Source organism: Strigops habroptila, chromosome 11 (assembly GCF_004027225.2).
Source record: "Strigops habroptila isolate Jane chromosome 11, bStrHab1.2.pri, whole genome shotgun sequence".
NCBI classification, from domain to species: Eukaryota; Metazoa; Chordata; class Aves; order Psittaciformes; family Psittacidae; genus Strigops; species Strigops habroptila.
The window spans coordinates 37,550,383-37,563,142 of record NC_046360.1 but is presented as its reverse complement, the minus strand read 5'-3'; the positions used below and the strand labels follow the sequence as shown (position 1 = coordinate 37,563,142).

The 12,760-nt window shown below is 52.0% G+C and overlaps 1 protein-coding gene across 1 annotated transcript in view; it reads left to right on the top strand.

The window, feature by feature from the left end:
* Positions 1–11,805, top strand: part of PLXNA1 (plexin A1) — a 98,126-nt gene extending 86,321 nt beyond the window's left edge. The window contains 3 exon segments of the mRNA XM_030502444.1: positions 1,051–1,263; positions 3,572–3,722; positions 7,407–11,805. Coding sequence (XP_030358304.1) covers positions 1,051–1,263; positions 3,572–3,722; positions 7,407–7,502 — 460 coding nt within the window. The 3' untranslated portion in view covers positions 7,503–11,805.
* The last annotated feature ends 955 nt before the right edge of the window (positions 11,806–12,760 follow it).

Genomic DNA, 12,760 nt, shown 5'->3' with positions numbered 1-12,760 from the left:
CGTTCCCGTGTCTGGCATTTGTTAAATGGCAGCCAAATTGCTTTTGTGTAGTTCAGTAACTGTGGGCAATTAGCAGGGCAGGAAAAGAAACATTTTTAAACGGAGATGTGAGGGCGCAGAAGCGCTTGGAACTGATTTATAACTCGGCTTTCTATATTAAAAGAAGGAGTGAAAGGCAAAAGAGGATAAAAAAGCCCCGCTCCACAGGGGCTGGGCATGCAGGCTGCTGCATACTAATGCCTGTGCTTATCTCTGGGTGCTAATTCGACGTGTGGAGCTAATTTCTTCAGGCCATTCCGTTCACAAATGAAATATGTACACGCACCCGGTACCCTCATTAGGAAAGTCCTGAGGAATGAAGTGTGTTTTGTCTAAGATAAAAGCATTGCTGGGTGTTGGTGCTGAGGAATGACGGAGCCGAGAGGCTTCCTGATGGGGGGAGGCCCTGAGATACTCCTGGGAGAGGAGAGGGGCAGTAGGACTGGGAATTGGAGCCACGGAGGGTGGCATGTGTGTCAGTATGCAGCAAACATCCAGTCGGTGGCTGGCCAGAGACCTCCACAGCTGAGAGCTTCATTTCCAGCATCTGAGGCTGTCTCAATTCTCTTCTGGTGTTAAATGTGCTAATGAGTCCCTTGAGGAGTCCAGTTAACGTCCTCCTCCAACATGGGAGATGTGTGAGATGCCACACGGTGTCTGCAAAGAGATTATGGATGTGAGAGGAGGGGACCAAGGCTGGTCTGACCCATGGGCTCAGCAAAGGCTCTTCAGGATGAGTGGATCCCTGGAGAAACCACAGATCTGTGCTGCTCTGGTTTGCCTTTGGAGATGTTGGCAGTGCTGAGGAATGGCTCCATGGAGAGCTGTGGCCATGTGGGTTGGGCAGAGGGGAATGGCCAGGATGTTTGCATTCCTGGGGTGCTGGGGAAAGCAGCGTGCCCAATTCTGGGTCCTGGGGAGCTCCTTCTCCACATCTGGAGGTACGTGTTGTGATGTGTGCCCCTACAGGGCTTGGTTCTGATGCTGACTCCTGTTTCCTTCCTCCCTCAGTCTACCTCTACGTTTTTGGGTGAATGTGATTAAGAACCCCCAGTTTGTGTTCGACATTCACAAGAACAGTATTACTGATGCCTGCCTATCCGTGGTGGCTCAGACATTCATGGACTCCTGCTCAACTTCTGAGCACAAGCTAGGAAAAGACTCTCCCTCCAACAAACTACTGTACGCCAAGGACATCCCCAACTACAAGAGCTGGGTAGAAAGGTGAGTAGACTTGGCAATAGCTCCTTGCTTCGCCTGGAGGACTTAACAGTGGATGTATGTGGGTGAGGAGACCTGGGTCTTTGGGAGGCAGCCTCTTGGCAGCTGCCTGAAGAGGGACTATAGTGATGCTTGCAGAAGGTGATCCTCATGTTTGGGAGATGATGTTTTCTTGTGATTGTCTCTTGAAATGAGCTTGCAGTGACTGCTTGTAAGAGATGTTTGACTTGCTTAAGGGGTGCTAAAAGCAACCTCCTTAGGCTGTCTGATGTTTGCTGTTGTAAAAACTTGGTCTGTACTGGGGAATTGCTAACATCTCCCTTGACTGCTTTCAAAGAGCAGTGAGAAGTCAGTCTTGGGCTGGAGAAGTGCCTTTTTTGTACCACGACAACATACGTAGGTTTTGCTGAAATTACCATTTCCCATCTCCCATCCATCAGAACATCTTGCCTGGGATCCTCATGAGAGTACATGCTCTGAGGCAGTGCTCAGGCTGCTGTCACTGTGCTGAGGAGCAGGGAGAGGAGCAGGTCCCCTGACTCCTTCCATCACCCTCCACCTTCACTGTTAGCTGATGAGAGATCTCCCGCCCCACTGAATTAATGCAGTGTTAAAGGTTTAGGGTTTGAATGCTACTGATTGCAAATTGATGCACTCGGGCATATTATCTTTATGGGAGAGAAACCTAGGAGATGTCCTCCAAAGCCCTCCAAATAGAGCTGCTGTTAAAATCATAGAACCACAGAGTGGTTTGTGTTGGAAGGGACCTGAAAGTTCATCCAACTCCAACCCCTGCCACGGGCAGGGACACCTTCCACTAGAGCAGGTTGCTCCAAGCCCCTGTGTCCAACCTGGCCTTGAACACTGCCAGGGATGGGGCAGCCACAGCTTCTCTGGGCACCCTGTGCCAGTGCCTCAGCACCCTCACAGGGAAGAGCTTCTGCCTCAGAGCTCATCTCAGTCTCCCCTCTGGCAGGTTAAAGCCATTCCCCTTGTCCTGTCCCTACAGGCCCTTGTCCAAAGCCCCTCTCCAGGTTTCCTGGAGCCCCTTTAGGCACTGGAGCTGCTCTAAGGTCTCCCCTTCAGGAGCCTTCTCTTCTCCAGGCTGCCCCAGCCCAGCTCTCAGAAATGCTGGTTTCCTGCCATCCTTTGTGTCATGGTAAAACCCAGAATGTGACACTGCTGCACGTTACCTGGACATCTTGTGGCAGCCACAAAAGCTTTCTTCTTCAGCACATCTCCCTTGTACCTTCCTCTCCCTTGAGTCCCTAACCCCGGGGCCTTTGCAGGGTTAAACGGTATCCAGGAGGATCCTTATGGGTTTTCTTTGCTGGGGGGAATGGAGAAGGTTGGGCATATTCTCCCTAATATTCCTCAGCACAGGCAGAAGTACCATCAGCTTTAGGAGGTGTCGCTCTGGGCGTGAGCTCTGTAGCGGTGTAGCTGATCTCCTGATGCCTGTTTTTGCCAGAGGTCCTCACCTCAGACCACTGCGCTCTTGGCAGCATCGAGGAAACCTCTCACATCACTTTCTGAGTGCGAATGAGCCTCCTTGTGAAAACTGCCCCAGTATTTTATCGGTAGCTGAGTTCAGCGCTGTGGGATGGAGTGGATCCTCGCATTCATCTCCTCAAGTGGTCTTGCTGCCATCTGCTCCTACCCAAGTGCTTCAGCCGTGTTCCATCTCAGCGTTCAGCTGATGATGCTAATGATGCTAATCACTGTACCAGAAACTTCACTGAGTGAGGAGCCATGAGGAGTAACGCAAACCTGGAGGAGACTTGGCACTCCGTAATTCCAGGTGGTGGGAATAGCCAGGGCTCATTTGCTGTGGGGAAAGTTTCTATTGTAAGAGGGCTGGAGGTGAACTTGTCTGCTGTTCACACACCAAGTACTGAATTGAAATCAAAGCAGCCTTAGGAGAAGCAAAGCCTTGCCTGTTGCTGCAGGCATGGAGAATGCTGGTGGATGCAGTTTGGCGGCAAAACATGCCAATGGGATGGGAAGGAGGAAAAATGTGTGGTTTAGGAGAGGGTGGGAAATCCCTCAGAGCAGTGGCTCCTGCTTCTCAGCATGGTGAGCTGGGCTGGGCTGGGTGCTACTCCATCAGGAGCATGTTCCTAATGATGCTGACCCATCCATGGAGACCTCTTGATGAGCAGTGGTGTTATAGCGGGTGATCGCTGTATGTCACTGCTTGAAGGCTCTTCACCTTGTCTCTCCAGCGGCTGTTCTTGGTGAGTGTTGTGGTGGGCACCCATCCTTCCATCCGTTCCTATTTCTGACCCGCTCTCCTGCTTCCCCCCTGCAGATATTATGCAGATATAGCTAAAATGCCAGCGATCAGCGACCAGGACATGAGCGCGTACCTGGCGGAGCAGTCGCGGTTACACCTCAGCCAGTTCAACAGCATGAGCGCGCTGCACGAGATCTACTCCTACATCACCAAGTACAAAGACGAGGTAAGATGTGGCGATGGGGAGTCAGGCATGAGCTACAGGCCATGTCCCTTTCCCTGTGTTCCTGCAGTCCCATGCTTTTCCCTATGGAAAAACACCCCATGGAATGCAGGAGAACAGTGTAGTCTGTGTCTGTGCTTGGGCTGGTGGGGATGGAAGGGTTTGCGAGGCGTGGAGCCCGGCACTGGTGTAGGCAGCACTTCATTCCCATATTTTCTGCAGTGGGTACTGTAGGAAACACCTATTTTTCTACCCATTTGGTAGACGAGTTCCATGGGGCTGCAGAGTTCATGGTGTTATCTCCCCTATCCACTGGTGCCATGGCTGTACCAACACCGTGGGATACAGGCAGTGCATGGCTGCACTCCCCAGGGATGCTGGAGGATGTGGTGGCCTCCTCAGTGCTTTGTGGACATCAGTAAGAATGGTTAAAACCCCCTCTGCTGTAATTTATACAGATTAACTTCATGAAGCACCGCTCAGATCCACATCCCGCATCTTTTTATTAAAGCAATGAAATATGTAACTACAGTAAAATATGGATCTATAGATATAACGTGATAGTGTGGGTTTATTGTCCCAATAAAGGGGATTGACGACTGCGTTTGAACAGTGGCTTATTTAGGTGATAGAGTGCCAGAACATCTCCTTGCTCAGAGAGAGCTGGGAGAGGAAATGGGATCCCCATTGTACCCTGCAGCCATCCCAGGAGGCATCTCCCAGTGCCTCTTTGGGGTGTGAATTTAGGGAGTGCATGAGCAGGTCATGGCAGACCTGGCCATGGGTCTGAGGTCAAAATCCTTGTGGGACCAGGTACTTCACAGGGGTGAGGAAGAGGAGGAGATTCTGGCTTGCATGCAGGGTAGGGAGGAAGCCCTGGTGCTTGGGAAGGTGCTGTGTGGTGATCAACGTGGGGCTGATGGCCATGTGCTGATGACTGTGGGCCAGGTTGGATGGAAACAGGTTGGACACAGGGGCTTGGTGCAACCTGCTCTAGTGGAAGGTGTCCCTGCCCCTGGCAGGGGGTTGAACTGGATGAGCTTTAAGGTCCCTTCAATACAAACTATTCCATGATTCTATGACCATGCTGGTGGGACCTCTGTGCCACTCGTCAGCCAGCTTGGGATGGCGCATCCCAGAGGCCCACATAGCTCTGTGTGATGAGTTGGCTGCGAAGGAGTTTTGGGGTTCTACGGTTTGTATGGCAGCTCCGTGGCCACCATGAGAGTGGAAGAGGAGCAGTCTGGAGGATCTAGACCTGCAATGTGGCATCCACCATCCCTCATCCATCACCAAGTGCTTGTTTCCTCCAGGCTGAAGGTCCTCCAAGCTTTACATAAACCCTCCAAGCCCTGTGTGAGAGCCAGGATAGGACCATGGGGCATTAATGAGCTGCTCTTGAGGGGCACAGGTCCTCTTCTTGCCCACTGACGGCAGCCTGACATCTGTTGAGTGTCTTGCTCTCCGAGCATCACAAGTGTGTTCACAGCTCTCAGGAACTTCTTTTATTATTTGTAATGGGATTAATAAATGGCAGCTGTTCCCTTTGTTTGTTTTCATTCATTAAGCACAATTATATGCAGCCCGATTGCACCCTCTTTGATGCAAAATGGGAGAGAATAATTTTTCCTGTTGTTCAGAGCAATAATGTGCTGTCATTGGCTGTGAATGAAAATCATAATTAATTTTCATTTGGATTCTTGCATCGTGGCAATCAGTGGTCCTGGCTCCTTGCAGCAGGTGACAGACCTGGGTCTGTGTCTATGCTCAGCACAGGTTCCCTTTGTTCCCATAAGGCTGAGATAAGAGGAGCAGATCAGCGCAGGGGCAGGTTGTGACCCTTTTTGGCACCTCAGCATCCCGGGATACACAGCTGTCTGATCAGGAGAGGTGGGAGGCAGCAGGGGAATAGGCTCCTCTTCCCCTTCTCAGACCAGTCTCATTTGGTTGCAGCTCAGGCACCTTTCAGGCACGTGGGGTTTGATTTCTCTGTGTTATTATAGTTATTTTATTCCATGTGTAGCATGACAGCTGACAGGCTGTGGAGATGGATAGTGAGGAGCGTTCCTGGTAGGAGGTTTGTGGCAGAATCCTAGAATCATGGAATGGTTTGGGTTGGAAAGGACCTTAAAGCTCGTCCAGTTCCAACCCCCTGCCACGGGCAGGGACACCTTCCACTAGAGCAGGTTGCTCCAAGCCCCTGTGTCCAACCTGGCCTTGAACACTGCCGGGGTTGGGGGGCAGCCACATCCATGAGTCTAGAGCTGCACCCCAGCATCATTGCTGCCAGGGGAGGTAAATCAGTGCCTGGTTCTCACTGATGAATTCTCCCCATGTCGGAAGCTGATGCCGGTGTCAAGATTCATCTTTCCCCTTTCCTTTGGGAAAAAGATTCTCCATCGGGCATCCGTCACTGCCCCAGCAGGCAGGGAGCAGCCTGCTCCTGTCCCAAAAAGCCTGGCACAGAGCTGGAGCATGCCATGGCTGCAAGCTGAAGCGTGGTGGAGCAGGGTGCTGCACACACAGCAATGCTGCTCCGCAGCCGCCGGCGCTGCCGCAGCTCCTAATCAAAGAGAGCCGATTCCCCATTAAGAAGTTACCTGTAGGGCTCCTGATGGACTTTGCCTGCCTCCTAGTAAGTCTATTAATTATACAACAGTTTGTTTCCAATTATGCAGCCAATGAAATGGTTAATCAAGTCCCCTTTGATGGATGCCTTGATATTTAATTGCAAAAAAATTTGCTCTCCCAACCGGCTCACCCGGGGAGATGAGATTTGTGTCAGGTTTGGTTTTATAAATCAGCTTCTCTGCTCTGCTGGCATCGTGTCAGTCAGGCGAGACTCCTGGTGCTGGGAGGGCAACTGGCCCTTTGGTTTATGCTTCATTACTCCCTTCTCCTCACTCTGAGCCTTATCCTTCACCCTCCTGCTGCTGCTGGTCCTGCCCCAGCCCTTGGGGCATTGCTCAGAGCAGGGGACCGACCCTTCATCCTTTGGTCTGTTGTCTCAGCCAGGAGCTTGTTTAAAGAAAGGGGGTTTCAAGGGAGGAAAGTCAACCTTGGGTGTCTGTGGGTGCCCTCCTTGCATAGGACTGCGGGTCCCAGTGAGGCAGGCTTTGCCAGTGCATCCATTTGGTGTCCCCGTCCATTATCCCAGTACCCCCAGTTGTCCACCATGGGGAGAGATAAGTGGGGTTTTACTACTGATGACAGCTGAAACCTCATGGATTTGGTCTTTTTGTGCTTGTGGAACCAGTTCATGCCTTGATTGTGGTCTGAAATGCAACCCCTGCCTCTCTAGGATGTTATAGACTTGTTGGAGACATGGACCTGGTGGGAAGCTGTCGTTGACTTGGTTTCAGGGTTCACCTTCCATATGATGGTGGAAGTGCGTTGTTTCCACATGTGCAAGTTGGCTTCTTGTTAGTATCAAGCAGGTTCTTGGTTTTACTGCAGTCCTTGGGGGTGCTGGGAGGCTCTGTCTGTGAGGGAGCAGCACTCGGAGGTATATCCTCCACCTTGTGCCTCTTTTGCCCCTTTCCTGGCCCCATGAGGGATGGGAACAAACACACACCACTTCCATGGGACCACATCCCCATGCTGTGATGATCCAGTGTGGCCATGGACAACAAGGATCCTCTTTGTGTAGGACTGCATCTCCTCACCCTCTCTCCTCCCTGCCCGCAGATCCTAGCCGCGCTGGAGAAGGACGAGCAGGCGCGGCGGCAGCGGCTGAGGAGTAAGCTGGAGCAGGCGATCGACACAATGGCCTTAAGCAGCTGAGACGGCGGCAGCGCGGTGCCAGCACCGAGGCAGCGGCGGCGGCACGGAACCGACCAGGGCACCCGTGGCCAGAAGAAGACTTTGGGGCTGGGACCGGCCGGACCCACGGACCCGCCGCGTCTCCGCACGCTTCCCACCAACGAACAAGGAAACCTCCTCGCGCTCCAGCGGATCAAACCCCAACCCACATCCCGATGGCAGCGGCAACGTCGATAACACCCCCTTGACCCACACACGAACCACACCCCCCAATCCAACCGGGATGCAGCAGGGACCTTGCAGAGAGGCGATGCCGGGGGGGGGACGAGAAGGGGGTCACTTGCCCCATGGACCCGCTGGGCATCCCTTGCCCGGGCAGAGCCCACGAGGACGGAGGGTCGGGACCGCGGGGCTTGAGGATGGCGTTGGGATGTTGTTGTTGCTTTGGTGGAGGGAGGGGGGTGGGCTCCTGTTTTTACTGTTCTTGACTTGCTCTCCCCTCCTTCCTCCTGCTCTCCTCCTCCTCTTCCTCTCTGGTTTTCTGTCTCTCCCCCCTTCTCTCTCTCTCTCTGGCCTTCTGCCGCTAGTGTTAACTGCTACATTTGCACAATTTACATGAGACAAAATTTTTAATTTAAAGAGAAAATAACAAAAAAATGGGAGGGGAAAAGACAAGAAAAAACCCAACCAATATTCTACTAAATTTTTGCAATGAACTAACAAAACTGGTTTTAAAAACTGAGCTAAAGGACTGATGCTGGGGAGGTTTGGGGGTGGGCAGGAAAGGGAGGAATCCCTGAGCTTTTTGATATTTCTGAACTACGTCCTGTGCCATGTTTTATTTGAATGTTGTTTAGTGCGGAAAAACACAAAAAATAGTTAAAAAAAAAAGAGTGGGAGTTTTGTTAGCTGAGTAGATGCTCTTATTGAAATGCTGCTGGAATGGGTCCGGAGGTCAGGGTCAGAGAGGAAGGGGGGTCCCAAGGTTGGCTTTTACTTTTCCTGGCGGAGCACTATGGAGTGGTCGGTGTTTTGTTGGGCTTATCCCTGTTTTCCCGGCCCATTGGCCATGGGGAGGTCTTGGAAGCGCTGCCCATGGGACGATGCTGGGGCTTGGGGGCTGCTGGGGGGTTTGTGCAGGGCCAGCCTGGGGTTTATGGCAGATCCCTTGGTGCTGGAGCAGCCTTAACGAAGCCTCTTTATGTTTTTTTCCTCCTCATCATCTTGTGCTGATGCCGGGGAAGGGACCAGATCCATGGGGAAAGGGGAGGCAGCTCCTTTATGTCTCCCAACTGTCATCCCTGTGGCAAACCCCTCCAGGTGGCCACCCCACCAGGGGACTGGGATGCTCGGCTGCATGGGGCTGTCCACCCGGGAAGCCCACATGTGTGCAGGACTTCCCGCCCCAGATCGACCTTTCTTTCTCTGTCTTTTCCTTCTTTCTCCCCTTTTCCCTCCTCGCTGTCACCCCGTCTCCCCTCTACCACCTCCATCCTGCCGGGGGGTTCACTGGGAACCCCGAGGTTCTCCCTCAGCCGCCCCCTTGGGAATGTCAGATCCTCGCAGGTTTGTGCTTTCCAGAGATGCAAAGGTGCTGAATGCTGCTCCAGACAGCAGCAGGTGACCAAAAACTTCCCAAAACCATGAGCAAAACCCTTTCCTTTCCTGTACCAAGAGCTCCCGTCGCTGCCCAGCCCATGGCACATGGAGCCAGGCTCTGCCAGGAGCGAGTGGCTGTCGAAATCCAAGTGGGAAGAAGCCCAGTTGATTTCTGTCCGTTCCCTTAAATCACAAGTTAAGGGGGGGAGAGAGGGAGAAATAATGAAGTTTTTAATTAAAAAAAAGAAAAAAAAAATAAAGTGTGTATATATATATATGTGGTTACAATCTAATTCTCGTGCCCCAGTGGGGTGCTGTATAGTAAACGGAAGGAGAATGGAACCAGTATAACTATGAAATGAATTTACACAGCCAGTTTAAAACAAACAACTAAAGCGAGAAAAGAAACCAAATGGTCTGGAAGGAGTTTCCAAGCCTTTCTCACCACGCAGAACAAGCGTTTGAAGCCTGCACATCTCTCATTATGTTGTGATTTCGTTTGGTTTGGTTTTGTTTTAAGAAGGAGGGAAAGGAAGAAGATGCTGATTCAAAAGAATGACAGAAAAGAAAAAACCCAACCACCAACCCAACCACAACAGCAAAACTGTGTTTGCAAAAGAAGTGAGAACTGTTTCCCTACGAACCCCGAGCTGTGGCTGGATTCCTGAGAGCTGTGGGCTGTTGCATGACTGTGCTAGATTTTAGTCTGAGTTGATCTTTTTAAGAAAAAGAAGAAAAAAGACCCTATGAAACAACCCCCTGCAAGTGTTCACTATTCGAGCTTTCTTTAGACCTATTTTTAATTTCATTTGAAATCAGTTTGTCACTTTCTTGGCCAAAAGAATCAAAAAAAAAAAAAAAAAAGGCAAAAAGAAAAAGTCTTCAGAGGTTCACGTCTCAAATGTGGTATTTGGGAGCCTTAAAGGACACTTGTAAGTGGCCACTGCCGGCTGCTAGCACCCCCCTTGGGAGTCCCTTGGGGGGTCCTATGTACACCCGCTGCCATGGGGCAGAGGGGTGCTTGGGGCTCACTTTGGTGTGAGGTTGTCCCAAAGCTGCTTCCTTAGGGCATTGGTGGAGGTCCTGGATATCGCCTGGAGGATGGTGGCCGTGCATCGGTGGTTGTTGTGATCCAGTGGAAGGGGAGAGGTGGCTTCGAAGTGTCTCTGAAAGCAGCCTGGTGTGGTGGTAAGAGCATCTTGGGGAGCTTTGGTTTGAGGGAGCCAAAGGTGTGGTTTTTGTGGTGATTGAGAGGGGATGGTGGGACCCTGCCCATTGCTGGTTGGAGGGGATGGAGATGGGTTGCTAGGAGTGTTCCTTGTTGACAGTCGAGGGCTGGAAGCACTGTAAGAACAGAGAGTTTATTGGCCTGATGCTTTCCCAGCAGTGATGCTGTGGGAAGTTCCACCTGAACATAAGGAAGAGCTGCTTTACTGTGTGACTGAGCACTGGAATAGGTGCCTGGAGAGGTTGTAGAGTCTTCTTCCCTGGAGATACTCAAGAGCCATCTGGACACAACCCTGAGTAATGCGCTCTGGGTGACCCTGCTTGAGCAGGGAGGTTGGACCAGATGACCTGTGGTGGTCCCTTCTTTCAACTGTCTTTTGATTCTATGAGTGCCCCCTTGGCCAGGCTGGAAGGACAGGCAAGTTTCTTGGCCATGGTGGGCCCAGGTTGGATTTGGGCAGCAGAGAGCTTCCTTGGGGGTCATGCTGGCAGTGCCGTGGTGTGGCTGTGCTCTTTGGGCTCCCCTTCTGCTGTGGCTTGGCTCTTCCCACCCCATAGCGATGCTGAGAGCCCATGGTGTTGGTCCTGGGGATGGGTTCCCGTTGGCTTCCTCCTGGGGCAGCTTTGGGGTGTCTGCGGTTTGCTCCACCAAAGGATGCCCCCAGCACCCCTCCACCCCTGCAGGGTCCCGTTGCTGCCGCTGACGGGTGGTGGTGGTCGATGAGGTTAGCATTGCAATGCTGCCTGCAGCCTCCGGTGCTCCTTGGTGCTACCTTTGCCTTTCATGTGATGATGCCCAGCGTCCTTAATCATGCCAGGCAGCCTGTCCTTCCTTACCCCTGCCTGGCCATCCCTGCCTAACCCTGCCTAGGAACTGGGAAAGGCAGGGAGAGGCTGGGAAGCATTCACAGGACTCTTCTTACTGGTGGTATCACCCATAAGGTGAAGCATCCCCAGCCCTGAGCCTGCATTTTGGGGAGTTCCTGGAGTCCCTCCCTGCCTTGCTCTGCTCACATTGCCTTTTCTCTTCAGTTTGGGGTTCAAACCCAAGCGCAGTCCAGCCTGGAAGCAGCCCTGGTGTCCCCAGGAGCCCTGTGTCACCCCAAGGGCTGGTTCCAGCCTGGGGACAGGGAGCAGAGGAATGGGTGGTGGGATCCCCCCTGGGCTCACCTGCTCCCGACCAAAGCGCACAACGAGCTGTCCTTTAGGAAAGCAACGGGAAACCAAATGTGGACCCGGTGAAAGGCAGAGATTTAATAGTTTTAAAACATGAAATGGGGAAAAAGATGATGATAATAATGATAATAATAATGATAATAATCGGGAGTCCTGATGACCTTTCTGTGATTGTTTCAGACTTGAAGCAACAGGCCAGCGTGGCTGGTCGACCGCCCTTTGATCGTGTAAATATCCTGCTATTTCCTATTTTAATGGTCTTCAGATTTAGTACTTGTAAATAAACACACGCATCAAGGAGAGATTAAACATTTTTGCTAAAGCCCGTGTCTCGCCTGTGTTTTGGGGAGATGCAGGCGGGAGGAGCGGGTTCCTTTGGGAAGGGATGTTCCCGGGAGCAGTGGATGGATCCGTGGCCATGCCAGGGTGGCACAATGCACACCTGGATGCTGGGTGCATGTGTGGGGATGGGGACCCTGAGCTGGGGCTGTTTACACCCCAAAAGCAGCCCTGGGGCTGCTCCAGGTGCTCGCAGGGCATTTGGGTGGTTGGTGGAGGTTAGAGGGTAGATTCAGATGGAGTTTGTGGCTTTACTCTGAGCCCTTTGCAGGCAGGATTTTTGTGCTTTATCTTACCCCTTAATGTTTCTTCTATTGTTTTATCAGGGAACAAAATCTTAAAACCTGGTTGGCCAAATAAATGAGTATCTTGTATTTCACCATCGCCAGGGTGTTCTTCGATACAAATTGCACCCGTTTTCCCAAGTTGTAAGAGCTCCTGGAATGAAGCCAGGGCCTCCAACGACAGCTACAAACGTCTTTGTTTGCCTCCTCAGCTCTAGTGCAGAGCTAAGCAGGAGAAGATTATCCAGGCCTGCGAACGATCGTGTAACCCACAAATGCACCTTATTTGATTAAAGGATCAAATGTGAACCCTCCAGCAGATGCCACACACCACTGCCTGAGGTGGTGCTAATCCCTGTGCTGGGAGCTGGCCCATGGACCCCCGGCACACCCTGGGGTCATGGGAGCCCCATGGCATCACATCACCCCAACTTGGGATCCAGGTGAGTGGCACATCCCAGGGCACCGGTGTTGGGTCTGAAGGTCTCACCATGAGTGTTTTCCACACCTCTATCCCTCCACCATCGTCGTGGTCTTGCACTTTCCCTGCACATCTCCTTGTCCTCTCCAGCCCTAGGAGGTGCTCTCCTGCTTTGGGTCTCACTATGTCATCATAGAATGGTTTGGAAGGGACCTTAAAGCTCATCCAGTTCC